General features: G+C 37.0%; 1 protein-coding gene across 1 annotated transcript in view; it reads left to right on the forward strand.

Moving 5' to 3' along the window:
• The first annotated feature begins 507 nt into the window (after positions 1-507).
• The window catches only part of CAAP1 (caspase activity and apoptosis inhibitor 1), a 51,517-nt gene continuing 33,799 nt past the window's right edge, over positions 508-18,225 (forward strand). Inside the window, exons 1-4 of the mRNA XM_044265567.1 lie at positions 508-893; positions 5,130-5,330; positions 6,297-6,381; positions 8,060-8,135. Of these exons, the coding sequence (XP_044121502.1) occupies positions 588-893; positions 5,130-5,330; positions 6,297-6,381; positions 8,060-8,135 (668 nt within the window). The 5' untranslated portion in view covers positions 508-587. The remainder of the gene's footprint in view (positions 894-5,129; positions 5,331-6,296; positions 6,382-8,059; positions 8,136-18,225) is intronic.

The raw sequence follows: 18,225 nt of genomic DNA on the forward strand, positions 1-18,225 counted from the left end.
TGAATAAATAAAATCTTAAAAAAAAAAAAAAAAAGCGAAATGGAAACACGCCTAAAAACTAGTGTTAATGGGGAAAAACAAAGAAGCACCAAACCCTACTTCTGTGTAATTCCCTAAAATACATTTCAAAAAATGTGCCCCGGTGATGATGTTAATGAGATTTTCCCCCAGTTCTTCTTATTGTTACAACATTTTAGTGTCACGAATAAACACTGGAAGACAAAACAAAAACTACACCATACCTTACTGTGTATGTGTATTGGACAAAATCTGAAAAGAGGAATCAATAAGCCAAAGTGCTACGGTAAAGGTCCACCTTCCGTCCTTTGCAGAAAGACACAGAAACCTTAACGCTCAAGACAACCTGTTAGTCCTCCAGCAAATTCAAGCCAACCTCCTCTTCTCCCTGGGCAGCGCAGTTGCTGCCAGGCACGCCCTCCAGGAACCCCTCCCGGCCTCTGCGACGAGGCCGGAAGTGACGCACAAGCTGCGACGCCAGTGCTCACCGCCCATAGTCGCCGCCACAGCGGGGTTTAGGTAGCTTCAGAGACGGCGGGCTTTCGCCCGATGGTTGCAGCAGGGGGATCATGACGGGGAAGAAGTCTTCCCGGGAGAAGCGGCGCAAACGCAGCGGTCAGGACGCGGCCGCGGCCCTCCCGGCGCCGGACTTGGTGCCCGCCCTAGCAAGTAGCGGCAGTGGAAGCACCAGCGGCTGTGGGAGTACCAGCGGCTGCGGGAGCGTCACCTGCTGTGGGAACACCAGCTTCAGTGGAAGTGTCACTGGCGGTGGGAGTGGAGGCAGCTGCTGGGGCGGGAGCAGCGTGGAGCGCAGCGAGCGCCGGAAGCGGAGGAGCACTGACTCATCCTCCAGCGTCTCCGGGTCCCTGCAGCAGGTGCGTGCGCGCCCTTCTAGGGGCTCTCGGAGCAGCTGCGTTCTCCGAGGAAGACCGGCGGGGAGCGGAATTTGGTGACGGGTGGGCTCTTACTGTAGCTCACTTAGTGCCAGGATCCCAGGGTTCCACCCCTCCTTGAGGTTCATGTGCCTAAACACCGGTGAACCGCACACTCCCATGCCTTTAACTTAAACTTTCTGGGTTTGCTGATCATCTAGCTCATCTAGCTTTTGGCCCTTCCACTCCAGCAGCAGTCGACCTGAAAAGTATGGGTCGGGAGCTAGGTTTCAGTGCCCTTGAGAGGCACCGCGTATTCTTTATCTTCACCTTTTAGTAGATTATGATTAACTCCGCCTTACAGGATGAGAAAATTGAGGTTCAGAGAAATTAATGAAGTTTACCCACAGTCACAGTTTGTTAGTAACACCTACATTTTGAAACCAATATCTGATACAAAAGCCATGTTTTTTACACTCCGTCGATCTCCCAAAATACCACCGTTTTTTAAAAAAGCTGTTTGCTTATATTATAACGAAAGCGTGAATACATAAAAGTTATACAACACAGAAATAAAAGAGAAAGCATGAGAGTCTCTGTTTAAGCCTCCCCTTTATTTGCTAGGCAGCATCTTCATTAGCTCTTAAGTTTGTGTATTTAAGGTCTTACATATAAGCTTTATTGTGATAACTACCCCCATTGAATTAGATAATTGTCTTATTTTTTAGTGACCGAGTATATTCCATTTTATCTTTATTGATGACTATTTAGATTTTTAGTTTTCTTGCTGTTACAGAGATAATGTGAAAATGAACCCTTGTACGTATGTATTGGCAACAAATACTTTAGGATAGAATCTTAGAAGTGAAATTGCTGGGTCAAAGTTTATGCATTTAAAAAGATTTGGTAGGTACCACCAAATACTTTCCAAAACAGATTTTACTGATGTATAGTCTAAACATTACAAAAGAATACCAGTTTCTGCAAATAATCACTATATCCATTTTTGAAAAATTTGTAAGCTTAATGGGTGAAATTAATATTTCATTTGTTCTGATTTATATATTCCTGATTAACAGTGAGATTGAACATTTTAATGTTTTTATTTGCCATTTGATTCCTCCGCATGTAAGTTGCATGAATATATTCTCTGGCCATTTTTTTTTTGTTGTTATTTTGAGCTTTTTACTAGAAAGTTCTGAATCTATTTAAGGTCTGTGTTCTTACCCTCTGTGTAAGGTATATTGCAAATGTTACTGTAACTTTGTCTATGGTGTACTGAAGTTTTTAATTTCTCTGTGGTCAAGATTAATAATATTATCCTTTGCCTTCTGGATTTTGTATGATTAGAAAGATCTTTCCATCCTCCCAACCTATCCTAAAACTAGTTTTTGTTTTCTTCTAGTATTTTTAAAGATTACACCTTTAAATTGGGAGCTGTGGAAGCACGGAAAACTATTTATTATTTTTTTTAGAAAACCATTTATTTTTATGTATTTTCTTGTATTTAGCGACACTATTAATTACTAGTTTAAAATTGGCTTAGAAATTTGTACAAACGGGATTTTGTCTCTTTTTCAGTGCTAATACTTCTTGTTTTTTGTACTTTTACTTTAATGAAGACTTTTAGTGTAGTGTTGAACAGAGGCAGTGGCAGGCATTTTTTTCTCATTTGTTTTTTTAATTGGGAACACTTCTAATGTTCCATCCAAAAGTACATTTGTCAAAGATCATGAAAGATTCTTTTGATCAAGTTAAGGACATTTTCTTCAATTCCTTGTTCACTGAGGGTTGTAGAGTTTTATTGGATGCTTTTATGGCATTTTGTTGAGATGATCACATAATTTTCCTCCTTTAATCTGAAAATGTAATTTTTAATAATTTAGTAAATTAACTCATGTTGAACTGTTTTGCAGTCTTGGGATAGACCCTGTTTGGTTTATTGGTTTGGTTACTGTACTCAGCTGGAATTCAGTAATCTTACTTGGTGTCTATGTTCCTAAATTAAATCAGCTTACAGTTTTTATTTTAGTTATCCTGTCTGGTTTTGGTATCGAGATTATGGATTGATTTGGAAAGTTTTGTATTTTGGGGATGTGTTCCAGAATAGTTTTAATCTTTTTCCTAAAGCTTTATTAGAACTGGACTATTTGCGTTTATCGCTCAGTGGGTCTGGTAGGTTTTTTAAAATTTTTTAAAATTAATAATATTAGTATTTTCAGGCAGAACTAAACCCCAGTTCTAACTTGTGAAGAAGAAAAAAAGACGTCGTTGTATTAGGCATATAGATAACAACTCAAAATTATTTTTTTTTAAAGTTTTTATTTATTTATCTGCCAGACAGAGATCACAAGTAGGCAGAGAGGCAGGCAGAGAGGGGGAAAGCAGGCTCCCCACTGAGCAGAGAGCCCAATGTGGGGCTCTATCCCAGAACCCTAAGATCATGACCTGAGCCGAAGGCAGAGGCTTAAACCACCGAGCCACCCAGCTCCCCAACATCTCAGAATTCTGAGAGTGCCATTACATCTGGTGTATATTGTGTTTCCTCTTACTATTGATGCTGTTTTTGGTAACAGCTTTGTAGAGTTGTAATTCATATACCATACAATTCACTTGTTTCAAATATACAGTTCACTGGTTTTGAGCATATTAATGGAGTTGTTCAGCAATCACTATAGTTAGTTTTATTTCCATTACCCCAGAAGAAACCCAGTGTGTACTTTAAGTTATCATCTGCAGTACTCACTCCTTTGGCAGTCACTACTTCCTGTCTGTATAGATTTATGGATTTCCCTGCTCAGGACATTTTATATGAATGGAATAATATTTCAATGTATGGCTATACCACAATTGGTTTTTCCATTTGTCACTTGATGGACATTTGGATTGTTGCCATCTTTTAGCTATTATGAATATTTGTGTACAGGTTTTTGTGCAGGTGTGTGGTTACATTTCTCTTGGATGCATATCTAGGAATGGAATTCCTGGGTCATACAATTTTTTAAGGAACTGTCAAACTTTTTTCAAAGCAGTTGTACCGCTTTCTGTTCCTACTAGCAGTGTGTGAGATGTCCAGTTTCTCTATATCCTCACTACTTACTTTGTGAACCATTAAAATGAGATCTAACCTTTACTTTTTCAGCCTAATTGTCATAGTATTCTTTAAAATTGGTGTGTTTTTAAGTCACTTTTAAAACAACTCTATTGGAAAATATAATAAAGAAACCTACTTGAACTATATAGTCAGGGAATATTTTCTTGAAGAGATGACTTTTGAATTGATATCTGAATTTGTTAATTTTAGGAGTATAGTGTTGGGGGATGTGGGGAGGAAAGGCTGTCTTAGGCAGAGTGATACGTACAAAAGCCCTGCTGAATGAGGTGAAGGAAGATCAGGTTATATTTGAGTAATTCAAAGAAGGTTGTTGTGTTTGTAGCACAAACAATGAACATGTTGGCTCAGATAGGCTTTATTACCCTAAGATGAGTGCAGAGTCATCAAGAAGTTATAAATAAAGAGGATGGGTATATGAATATTTTATAGAATCTATTCTAGGAACAGTATGCAAAACAGATTGGAAAGACCTCAGATTAGATGCAAGACATCCAGTTAAGTAACTGTTGAGGTAATCTAGGCAAAAGATGATGGCACCTTGGACCAGGATTATAGCAGTAGATTTAGACAGACTGGATATGTTTGGGTGATAGGAGGTCAAATTGACAGAAATGTCTTAAATGATTTGGCTACTTTGAATATGATTAAATTACATAGCAGTTTTAACAATGTGTGTAGCCTCTAGTAAGCAGTAATATTTCTTAATTGTGGTTTTCAGCATTTTTGCTGCCATCCAATTTCTTTTTATGAATTTCAGAAGAAACAATGCATGCATAAAGTTTTGGGTTGAGTGACATGCTAGAGGATTACCCTAATTGTTCAGCAGTCTAAAATTATAGGCAGTCACTCAATACTGAGTATATTTCCTTTTTTTTTTTAATATTTAGTATATTTTCACTTGTGTGTCCTGAGATCATCTCTTCACTTTGTATCAGTTGACCGGATTAATTGTAGTAGGGACAGTAAGATCAAAAAATACTGAACAATTAAATATACTTTTTACTGGCTTTATTTATGCAAACAAAGAATTTGGAAATGTTTAATGTCTTAGTTACTAAATGTAAATGTATGATATCATATACACACTCCTTTATTTAATGGTTCTTTGTCTCTTTTAATTTTAGGATACCAAATACCTTTTGCCAACTTTGGAAAAAGAATTATTCTTGGCAGAGCACAGTGACCTTGAAGAAGGTGGACTGGACTTGACTGTGTCATTAAAGCCAGTTAGTTTCTATATATCAGACAAAAAAGAAATGCTTCAGCAGTGTTTCTGTATCATAGGCGAGAAAAAGTTACAGAAGATGCTTCCTGATGTGTTAAAGGTACTTCATCACATATATTATTGGATTATACACATATATAGAACTATACAAACACCTTTTATTTTTTAAATGATTATTTATTTATTTATTTGACAGACAGAGATCACAAACAGGCAGAGAGGCAGGCAGAGAGAGGGGGGAAGCAGGCTTCCTACTGAGCAGAGAGCCCCATGCAGGGCTCCATCCCAGAACCCTGGGATCGTGACCTGAGCTGAAGGCAGAGGCTTTAACCCACTGAGCCACCCAGGCGTCCCTACAAACATCTTTTTTATAGTAGTCATTTTACTTCATGTAAATCATAAGTGGATGTTTTCGACTCAAGCTACTTCAAAAAAATTAAAAAGTGGGATCTTAGAGAAGTATAAAAGCCCTTGTTATTTAAGTTTGCCAAGAAAAAATGGAGCAGTATACTGTGTTTAGGTAAGGAACTTATTAGCCTTTTAGAAATAATTCTATTAAATGCAGGACATTTTAATAACAAAATTAGAGTATAATGACTCTGGTGTCTTAAGAAATAATATTCTGCTATGTAACAATACACAGTATTGGTTGGTAGAAGCTTACATTTCACTAAATTCACAAATGTTTTCATTTGTTTATTTATGGTATTCTAATGGAAATAGGTTGTGGAAGATCTAAGATGTATAAAGCCAGCACTTGAGTATTTAAATCTTTAGAGGAATTACCTAAAAACTAGGCTGCTGTTAAGAATATCTGGGTACCTCACTTCTCTTTAGTTCTTTCATAATAAATATGATACTTTATTCTCATCAAATGTCTATAAATTACAATAATTACATGTTATTGACAGTTTTTCAGATACTATCTCATGGAAGGATTTATGTGGCTTTTAATTTGTCTTATTTTAAGAGTTTGCTAACCAGACTTTTTTTTAGGATTGCTGTTTTCTAGTTTACTCTGGCACTATATTACATAAGTGTATTTTTTTAATGTCATTTTCTTTAGAACTGTTCAATAGAAGAAATTAAAAAACTCTGCCAAGAACAGTTAGAGCTCCTATCTGAAAAAAAAATCTTGAAGATTCTCGAGGGTAAGAATACGGATTTCTAAACTCTGATAACTTATTATTTAACATATATCTAGCATAAGTCCTAAGTTACTCTTTCTTTTCTTTTCTTTTTTTTTTTTTTTTTAAAGATTTTATTTATTTATTTGACAGAGAGAGATCACAGGTAGGCAGAGAGGCAGGCAGAGAGAGAGAGGAGGAAGCAGGCTCCCTGCTGAGCAGAGAGCCTGATGCGGGACTCGATCCCAGGACCCTGAGATCATGACCCGAGCCGAAGGCAGCGGCTTAACCCACTGAGCCACCCAGGCGCCCCACTCTTTCTTTTCTTGATTGTTAGTTTAATTTCATTACTGGGTAGTCATTGAGTAATTTTACTTCTGTTTGTGCTTTGAAATAAAGCTTACTTAGCAGAATAACATTTCAAGAAGAGACTTTTTGATCTGTATTTCATTTTCTCAAACTAAATATAATCAAAGGTAAGAGCACAAGTTTGTATAAATAAAAATGAAATAAAAAATTTTACCCAAATGTTGTAAAAAAACATTAATTATTGAGATGGCTTTTCTAAAAATAATTTTCTATGTTCTGCTTTACGTTACTATTGCTTATAATTGCCCATTGCATACTGCTTTTGCTCTAATAAGACCTGGCTGTGGAGTTGGAAGAATTTTTGCAATTTGCCTACATTTATCTCTGCCTAAACTATAACTCTTCTTTGTGATGCTACTACCTGTAGAATTTTAGATTTTCTTTTTTTAAATTATGTTTTTTTTATTCATTTGATAAGAGACAGAGAGAAAGCATGAGCAGGGGGAGAGGTGGAGGGAGAGGGAGAAGCATACTCCCTGCTGAGTCAGAAGCCTGATGTGGGACTTGATCCCAGGACCTGGAGATCATGACCTGAGCCAAAGGTAGACGCTTGACCGTCTGAGCCACTGAGACGCCCCAGAATTTTAGATTTTCATACTTTTTTTTTTTCTTTTGGAACTGTACAAGGATTATAGCATTAGCATTATAAGAGAAGAAGCAAAAAATGAAGACTTTAGATTTCCAGAGATATCTTTTTTAAATGCAAAATGTTTTAATGTGCACGCTTGGCTGGTACACTTGGTAGAGCATGACTCTTGGTCTCAGGGCTATGAATTTGAGCCCCACATGGGTGTAGAAATTACTTAAAATCTTTAAAAAAAAATAAAATGGTTTAATCGAATTTATAACTTTGCTAATAATTGTACACATTTGGTTGTAGTCTGTAAATACATATATATACACATGGTTTTTTTGTGTGTGTGTATGTATATATTTATGACATAGATAACGGGAAGGCAGTGAGAAATACCTAATAAGGCATTGAAAGAACCAATTTTTTTTTTTAAGATTTTATGTATTTCACAGAGAGACACAGCAAATGAGGGAGCACAAGCAGGGGGAGTGGGAGAGGAAGAAGCATGCTCTTCACTGAGTAGGGAGCCCGATGTGGGACTCGATCCCAGGACCCTGGAGCCATGACCTGAGCTTAAGGACTGAGCCACCCAGGCACCCTGAAAGAACTCATTTTAAATATAAGCAATTAAAAATGTCATCTTTCAACAACTATTAAGTTCTTGAATCTGCGTCACTTTTATAGATGGCAATTTGTGTAGTTATTAAATTGTTCTGACATTTTATAAGCCTGCTTTCAATAGTTTATTTTATTTATAAGGTGACAATGGTATGGACTCTGATATGGAAGAGGAAGCAGATGATGGCGCTAAGATGGGATCTGATTTAGTCAGTCAGTAAGTTAAAAACTTTCATTTCCATTTCAGAATTTCCTTGTTGTTCCTTCCATAATTTCTTACCCCAACAATGTGATTGTTTTTCTCTGTTGTATTTATAGAAAATGATTTAACAGAATTGATTTGTTTACTTGTAATGATTGGTCCTTTTGGAATATATGAGAATACAGTTAATTGCTTTCAGGATTAGGGTGATTTTCTTAAACTACTACTCGTACGTGTATGACAACAGTGATGCAGCCTGAAGCAGAATCACATCGCCCATTTGGAATTTGAATTTACTACTAGTGATACTCATTTATTAAGTACTTACTCTACCAGGTATTATGTTAGTGGTTTAGAACACTTGAAATTCTTCTAGTATCTATTAATGTCAGATTGATAATCGTCTAATTTCACAAATGAGATAGGTGGTTCATTTTATATAGGTACATAAAATTTGACTATTGTGATGATAAAAAAATGCCCAGAGTTTTGGGATGCTAATATAAATCTGTTTATTTTGGAAAATTTTAAATTTACATAAAAATTAAAAGAATCATAGAATGAAATAAGCAACATTAAGCTTTTGCTATTTTTGCTTTCTCTCTTTGTGTTTATCATTTTTCTCCCAGACCTGTTTGCATTAGCTTTCTAGGGTTGCCATAGCAAAATACCGTAGATTGGTTGACTTATTTAAAGAACAGAAATTGATTTTCTCATGGTTCTGGAGGCTGGAAGTTCAAGATCAAGGTACTGGCAAGTTTGGTTTCCTCTGAGGCCTCTCTTCTTGACTTGCAGATGGCTACCTTGTTGCTGCTTCTTTTTTTAAGTTTTATTTTTTTGAGGGGGCGGGGGCCCAGGGGGTGAGGGCAGAGCTAGAGGATTCTCAGGCAGATTCCCCACTGAGCAGAGAGCCTGACGTGAAGGATGTGGGGCTCAATCCACGGACCTGAGATCATGACCTGAACTGAAACCAAGAGTTGGATGCTTAACCGACTGAGCCACCCAGGTGCCCCTTGTTGCTGCGTACTTGGCTGCCCTTATGTGGGTGTGCCCCTGATGTCTCTCCCTGTATTCTAATCTCTTTTTATAAGGATACCAGTCAGATGCCAAAGTCTATCATAATGGCCTCATTTTATTTTTTTTAAAGATTTTATTTATTTATTTGACAGAGAGAGATCACAGGTAGGCAGAGAGGCAGGCAGAGAGAGAGAGGAGGAAGCAGGCTCCCTGCTGAGCAGAGAGCCCGATGCGGGACTCGATCCCAGGACCCTGAGATCATGACCTGACCCGAAGGCAGCGGCTTAACCCACTGAGCCACCCAGGCCCCCATAATGGCCTCATTTTAACTTAATTACCTCTTTAAAGGTCCTATCTCCAAAATAGTGGTATTCTGAGATACTGTGGTTGGGCTTCAGCCTATGAATTTTTAAGGGAGGAGACATAATTTAGCCCATAAATCATTTAAAAATGCAGAGGTCATAATATTTAATGCCTAAACAGTTCAGTATGCATTTCCTAAAAATGACAGTCTACTGTATAGTGGTAGTACAACATCACTTTTAAGAAAATAAACAGTAGTTCAATAATGTTACCTAATATGTTGCCCATACAAAATTTTCCCAATTACCAAAAAACAATTTTTTTAGAGTGTGTTTATTTTAATTAACAAACTGATTCTGATCCAGGATTCAATTAGAGTTCATGTGTTTCAGTTGATTGTTTGCATCACAAAGCTGTGTTTAAAGGGAAGATTTTGCTATAAGAAATAATAAACTTATTGACTAGCCCAGACACTTAGTGTACATTTTAAAGGAATTTAAAAAATAAAGAGGAAACCAGAAGAAAGTTAGAAAAATGAAACCATGAATGTAAACATTAAAACTAAAGAAAGAGAAGTGAATAAGTCCATTAACTTGGTCTGTGTAAAGTCCAGATCATAGAGAAAGTCCTTTTGGGTCTGATTAAGGAGGTTAAGTGGAGAACAATTAGAATTGAGATTAGGAAGAAAGGAGGTATTATTATCACAAAATCATAGACTGGTGTGAATCCACATGCAGCATTGTATAAACAAACTTGAAACTAACAAATGGATGTTTTTTGTTATTGTTGTTGTTTTTTCAAAATACAAGTAAACCAAATTGACTTTCTGTAAAAGTAGAAAACTTGGAGATTAACATAGAAGAAATTGGAAAGGTGAATAGAGATCTGCTATTGAAAGAAAGACCAAGACCAAGTAACAATTCAGCTGTGTGGATTCACAGCTGAATTGTTACTTAATGTGAGTCAATGCATATAATGTGTTTACAGCTAATAAAATATTCATTAATACCAGCTGTTGTTACTTTCAAACACATTACACCTTTGTTGTTTAAATTATTCTGGGCTATAGGAAAAGATGAAAAGGTCTTCAATTTACTTTATGACTTCTACATAGCGTTAATACCCCAAATCTAATAAACAGTGAAAAAAAAGCATATAGGAGATGATAGACATTCTCACTTGTGAATGTAGATGTGAAAATTATAAGTACATATTAGCATGTAGAATCCAGCAGTGTATCATGTGAGTAGTTACGCCACTGACCAAGTAGAATTTTTTCCAGGAATTTACAGGAAATTTAGTTAGAAAGTCTATTAGCGTAATTCATATCAGCAAATTAAAGAAGAAAAATTAGGGACGCCTGGGTGGCTCAGTGGGTTAAGCCGCTGCCTTCGGCTCAGGTCATGATCTCAGGGTCCTGGGATCGAGTCCCACATCGAGCTCTCTGCTCGGCAGGGAGCCTGCTTCCCTCTCTCTCTCTCTCTCTCTTCCTGCCTCTCTGTCTACTTGTGATCTCTCTCTGTCAAATAAATAAATAAGAAGAAAAATTATATTCTCAGATAAGTAGAAACTAAAAAGGCCTTTGTTAATATTCAGCAGTCATTTCTAATATAAGCTGTAGGTAAAAAATGTACTGGAGGGGCACCTTAAATCTCAGTCCTTAAGTGGCTTCCTTCCCCTCAGGTCATGGTATGCGCCTCGTGCCCCCACACCCTGGGGTTGAGCCCCTCTTGGGCTCCCTTCTAGGTGGGAAACCTGCTTTTCCCTCTCACATTCCCCCTGCTTGTGTTCTCTCTCTCTCTGTGTCTCTCTCTGTCAAATAAATAAATAAAATCTTAAGAGAAAAAGGTACTGGAGAAAACTACTCAGATAAGGTGAGGACATTTGACCAAACTTAACTACCCACTTAGTGAATTAAAATGAGGGACTAGATAGGAAGCCTGTTATGGCCATTTATTTTAAACATTTTCATAGAGGTGCTAACAACTATAGTTAGACCAAAAGAAAGATGGGTGGGTGATGGAGAGGAATTAACTTTGATATGATAAGCTTTGGAAAAGAAGAAGTAAACATGTTTCTCTTTCCATTTTATAAGACTATAGACCTAGAGTAGTTGAGAGATTCTAGGTTTTGTTTTTTTTTTTTTAAGATTTTATTTATTTTATTTGACAGAGATCACAAGTAGGCAGAGAGGCAGGCAGAGAAAGAGGGGGAAGCCGGCACTCCACTGAGCAGAGAGCCTGATTCAGGGCTCAATTCCAGGATCCTGGGATCACGACCTGAGCTGAAGGCAGAGGCTTTAACCCACTGAGCCACCCAGGCGACCCTCTAGGTTGTTTTTTTTTTTAAAGACTAGAATTTGATAAGATGGAGCAGTATATAAGCATAAGAAAACCAACAACTATTCTCTCTTAGAGCAGAAAGATCTATAAAGGGAATGTATTAGGGTTTTCCAGAGAGACAGAAGCAGTAGGATATTGTAGATATATAAGAGATTTGTTAGAGGAATTGGGTCATGTGCTTATGGATGACAAGAAGTCCCACTGTAAGGACCTATTTTATATTTTTATTTTAGCCAGAGGCTTCCATTGAGGTTAAACAATAACTTTGTTGTTTAACCCTTAAACTATCCCTGCTCCCCTTCCCCTAGGGGACTTAAAAATAAGTCTGGGAAACCAGTCCCAGGTAATGAAGTCCAAATACAAGGGTGGGTCAGGCCAGGTGGAGCTATTCAATCAGTGGGGGACGTTTACTGTCTCCTAGCTACCAAGGAGTATGGGCCCCGCCCTTTGGGTGCCTTTTGGGTGCCAATTCTGAACAATATGATAGGCTGGTTCAAATGTCTACTAGGGTAAATTGTAATTCAGTTGGTCACCTAGCATCACTGTGGAGTTTCCTGTGTTACAATCTCATTGGCCACCTGTGTGTGGCCAGGCCCAACCACTTGGCCTTTGCTCTATAAAAGTTAGTCTGGAAAGCAGGGAGGGGTCATCCTCTGTAGGGGCGCCCTGACTGGTCCGTTTGACGGTCGATCTGGTTCTTGTTGCTTGGCGCGAAATAAAACTTTGCTTGACCTTCCCTTTGTATCAGCCTCACTCCTTTGATCACAGACCCATTATTGGGGTACCCAGTTTTGGGGGGACCCAACTCCATGATCTGTTGATCTTTTGTCCGTAAGCTGGAGAGCCAGGAAAGCCAGTGGCAAAACATGGCTTTTTACTCTGAAGGCCAGCAAATGTGGTGTAAGTCCCTAGTGTAACTCCAAAAGGTCAGAAACCGGCAGCGCCCCTGTTCCAGGGTAGATGGATTTCTGAACTCAAGTGGACAGTTAATTTGCCCTCTTGCCTTCTTTCTTTTTTAGATTTTTTTTTTTTAACTTGAGAGTGAGAGAGTAAGCGCAGGGAGTAACCAGAACGGGAGGGACAAACAGGCTCTGCACTGAGCCCAGAGCCCGAAGTGGGGCTAGATCCTGTAAGAGTGGGTTAGTATCAGGACCCTGAGATCAGGACCTAGCTAAAACCAAGAATTGGCCCCTTAATGGAATGAGACACCCAGGTACCGTGCCCTTCTGCCTTTTTTATTCCAGCCCTCAAGGGATTAGCTGTAGCCTGCATGGGGGTAGGGCTACATGCTTTACCTGGTTCAATTCAAATGCTAATATCTTGAGGAAACATCCTCACAGACACAGAGAGGTAATGCTTTATCAGCATTCTTCAACCCAGAGACTGGGAACTAAAGAAAAATTCTGTTAATACTAGTTATAAAAATATGATAGGCTTTCAAATACCTTTAACAGTAAACTTACGAAGAAAAACATAACATTTTACTAAAAAACAGAAAAATAATCTGAAAAAAATAGAAAGCGTACTTTAATTGTGTAATCTATTGTGGTAGTTGGTGAAGTTCTTCAATAAGACTAAAAACCCAGAAACCATTAAAAAAAAAGATGTATTTGTGTGAAATTTTTTTTTAAATTTTGGGTATTATTTCTCTTAAATAGTCAGTAACCAAACAAAAGATCTGTAAGAAATACTTGCAAGCAAGGTATAATAAGCCTAATATTAGTGAAGGTTGAATTCAAGGCAAAAAGATTTATACAAGACAGTAAAAGGCAATTTATAATACTGTGACATCCACAAAGGTGATCTAACAGGAATATATGCCTTACAGGTGCCATATATTTGTGTTATTTCCTCTGTATCACTTTTATAAGGCAAAAACTATGGGAATCATGATGTGAAATAAGAAGTGTGTGAGTAGTAGGAATTTAATTTTTTTTAAAGGTTTTATTTATTCATTTAACAGAGAGGGAGAGTACAAGCAGGGAGAGCAGCAGAGTGGGAGGGAGAAGCAAGCTCTCTGCTGAGCCAGATGTGGGTCTCAAGACCCTAGGGTCACGACCAGAGCCCAAGGCAGCTGCTTAACAAACTGAGCCACCCACGCGTCCTGTAGGAACTTAATTTTATCTCTCTCATCTATCTCATGATAAATTATCTAGATGAAAGGTAAGTAAAGATATTGAAGACCTAAATGAATTGATTGGTATAGACCATATTCTGTATTCTGAAAACAGAACTTATCTCTTGTGGAATATCCACAAAAACAGTAAGTTTGGTCATAAAATGTTTAATAAAATTCTTAAAGAACTGTTGTCCTGATTTTAGAGCAGTAAAGTAAAATGAACAAAAAGCCTATGGAACCTCACTGTCTACGTATTCTAAAACTCAACAGCTTTGAGGTTAAAGAGGAATTATAAACTGTCTAAAATCTAACATTAAAAAATGAACCAGCTCTATGGGATACAGCTAACGTAATACTCAGAGGAAAATTTTAGCCTTAAGTATGTATTACTATTCTGTAAATAATTAAAATAAGTGAACTGAGTATTCAATTCAAGAAGTTAGAAAAAAAGAACAATAAAATAAACCTAAAAACAAATGCACACAAGAGGCGCCTGGGTGGCTCATTTGGTTAAGCCACTGTCTTTGACTCAGGTCATGATCCCTGGATCCTGGGATCAGCGGGGAGTCTGCTTCTCTCTCTGCCTCTTCCTGCCACTCTGCCTGCTTGTGCTCTCTCTCTGATAGAGAAATAAATAATTTTTTTTAAAAAATGCATACAAATAATGGCATACTTAAATATGAAAATCTTTACATGGTTTCTTTCTAAAATAGGACCAAGCAAAAATACCTTCTCTCATCACTCCTATTTAGCAAGGTAGTGGAAATATCAACAGGTTTAACAAAGCATGAAAAAGAAATAAAAGTCACACAGATTAGAAGGAAAAAGTAAAACTCCCTATTTGCAGAAGACTTTGTGTGTTAAGGGGCTGCCATAACAAAATACCACAGACTAGATTATAGACAACAGAAATTTAACTACCAAAAATAATAAGAAAGCAGAAGCATTAGTTATAAGAAGTTTTTGACAGTGTGCTACTTTTAAAACGTGAAATTAATGAGTTTTAACCTAACAAATGTTATAGGAATGAGATTAGGAACTATAAAGATAAAACATTCACAGTTTCTAAATACCTTCATTTTCAAAAGGTTGACAGATGGTGGGGTCCCTGGGTGGCTCAGTGGGTTAAGCCTCTGCCTTAGGCTCAGGTCATGATCCCAGGGTCCTGGGATCGAGTCCCGCATCAGCCTCTCTGCTCAGGAGGGAGCCTGCTTCCCTTCCTCTCTCTCTCTGTCTGCCTCTCTGCCTACTTGTGGTCTCTCTCTGTCAAATAAATAAATACATTCTTTTTTTTTTTTTTTAAAAAGGGTGACAGATGGGATTGTCACTTTGGTTCACCTTAGGTAAGCAAATGAACAAATTTATATTATGTTACAGATAGCCTAAAAATCTCAGCATCTATTATTTTGCAGTGTTTTAAAACTGTTAGGTATTGTGACAAGATTTACCAGTGTTACAGATGACAACAATTGCTTAACAAGGACAAGAATTTTAAGTAAATAAGTCAGTATAGATGCCGGGAATTAGAGCACTGTTTCCATTTGGAAATGTGCTGGAAATGAAGTATTATAGCTAAAATAGCACACAAAATGAGACTAGGTATTGCTCAGCCTATAATGTAAGATGATTATGCTCTAAAGAATATGTTTGTAATAATATTTAAATCTTGAATAGTGCAATAAAATAATCCAAATTGGGGCTTTATTTTAAAGAATAAAAATACAAATACTTCAGGGAGATCTTAGCAGTATTTTAGAATTCCTGTAATAAATATCTTCATGAATTTTAAATTAATGTGCTTTTAGGGAGTGATATTGAAGGAGAATTTGGTGGAAATGAAACTGTGTTTCCCTATAGATAATAAGCATTGTTGAGATAATATTACAGTTCTAGAAGGTAAATTTAAAAATCCACATTCTCAAAATAAGATATACTGCAAAGTAGTTTGTATATGAGTGTTATGGAAATTCTGTTCATGGTCATTGCTACTTTCTTAGCAGATAATAGGCATGTTCTAAAGTAGCTCTTACTGGATTCCAGTTTTAGATGATGACTTTTTTTTTAATGAGAGATTCCTAAATATACTTGAGAGATTTTAGGTAACAGATATAAATGGAACCATTTTATATTCACTAGAATATTTAATTAGTGAATCAAATTTAGAGGAAATTATTTTTGCAAAGTGAATAATTCCTTGGCAGGAATTTTTTTAAAAATTTCCATTTAAGCATCTGTTTTATGAATTTCAAATATGAATATTTTTGTTCACGATAGAATACCTAGGTATTAAATACAAGTAGTTGAAAAGAAGTTGGTGTCATCTACTACTAGTTACTACTTACAATGTACTGGTTACTATTTACAGTGTACTAGGTTTTAATACATTGTAATAATTATATTTTTTAAATAGTCTACAAGTTCTTCCACCCTTCAGAATAGGAGTAGCTTCCTGTTTACTGCTGTTTATAGTCATGTTAGGGGTTAGGCGCTTTAGTAAAGATACAATGAAAGAAGAGCATATTGCTTAGTTGTAGGTGGGTAAATGACTACTTTGCATTCAGATGTTTATTCTTGAAAATACTGAACTATTTCTCTGGCTTTATCAGTTGTCTCACTAAGAATAACAGCTAGAACTGTACTGTATGACCATTCTTCTGTTGCTGAACCTTGGCAGTGATACATGATAGAATTTTTTTTTTTTTTAAAGATTTTATTTATTTATTTGACAGAGACCAAGCAGGCAGAGAGGCAGGCAGAGAGAGAGAGAAGAGGAAGCAGGCTCCCTGCCTAGCAGAGAGCCCGATGGGGGACTCGATCCCAGGACCCTGAGATCATGACCTGAGCCAAAGGCGGAGGCTTAACCCACTGAGCCACCCAGGCGCCCGATACATGATAGAATTTTGATGCTGTATGTTAGTTTAATAAAACGCCGGAGATTAGCAGCTGTGTTAGTTTCCCTAATTTTTAAATTGTATCTATTGTCATTTTTCTGTTGGTCAATTTACTGCCTCATCCTGTTGCTTGAAGACTGGTTTCAATGTTGGCAGGTATTTTTCCTTTTTTCTGATATTATCACTATTTTTAAAAAATTAAGTTTTTCTTAATCCCTTAACTGATTCTTATTATATTAATTGCCCTTTCTAGTTCATTTGAAAAATAAATTCATGGGGCTCCTGAGTGGCTCAGGCAGCTGAGTGTTGGACTCTTAATTTGGCTCACGTCATAATTTCGGGGTCATGGGATTGACCCCCCACTTCAGACTCCATGCCCAATGCTGAGTCTGTTTATTCCTCTCCCTCCCCCGCTTGTACTGTCTCTCTCTGTCAAATAAATTAATAAATAAAAATAAATAAAATCTTTAAAAAAGAGAAATTCTCTGATGTTTACGGTGTGCTAAACTGATATTAATGAGTGTTCTCTAATACACATGTGAACTTGTCCCACCATTTGAAGTGTTTGCTTACCAAGAGTTTTTGTAGTTACCCACTAGTTAAATATATAAACTGATGAAATATAAACATGAAAAGAGTAGTTGATTAAGTTGATTGTTTTGAAAAACTCAGTGATATTATTAAAAAGTTGTCATTTAGCTGTGGGGTAACAGTAAAAGTTTGGGGAACATTGTATAAAGGGTAATTTTTTTTGGCACTGAGATGTTTGCATTTTATTTTATTTTATTTATTTATTTTTAAGGATTTTATTTATTTATTTGACAGAGAGAGATCACAAGTAGGCAGAGAGGCAGGCAGAGAGAGAGAGAGGAGGAAGCAGGCTCCCTGCTGAGCAGAGAGACCGATGCGGGACTCGATCCCAGGACCCTGAGATCATGACCTGAGCCGAAGGCGGTGGCTTAACCCACTGAGCCACCCAGGCGCCCCGATGGTTGCATTTTAAATGAGCCAAAAGTAGAAATGATTTATGGGAGTAGGATGAAATTGAACCGTTTTCCATGGATTCATAATAATGGTAAGGCTGTGGCATTGGGTCCAAAGATTGGTGAAGGAAGGTCACATTTCTGTTTTATGTTAACCTAAAATGCTTAAATTATATAACTTTTAAAGGTGTTTTCCTATGTTAATAAGAACTTTAATAAGAACTTAATGTCAGGTAAAGACATTACTTGTCTGTGTTAGGTAAAAGAGATTTCACTGTATTACGTTAGGTAAAAAGGAATTTCACTTTTACTTTTATTATGAAAAATAAAGGTATAGAAAATTAGAATAGTGTAACGACACTGTTGGCTGGATCTTAACAATTATAGCAGTTTTCATTTTTGCTTCATCTTTTTTCTTAGAGTATTATAAAGGTAATTATAGATATCTTA

The sequence above is a fragment of the Neovison vison genome, chromosome 9 (assembly GCF_020171115.1).
Source record: "Neovison vison isolate M4711 chromosome 9, ASM_NN_V1, whole genome shotgun sequence".
NCBI lineage: Eukaryota > Metazoa > Chordata > Mammalia > Carnivora > Mustelidae > Neogale > Neogale vison.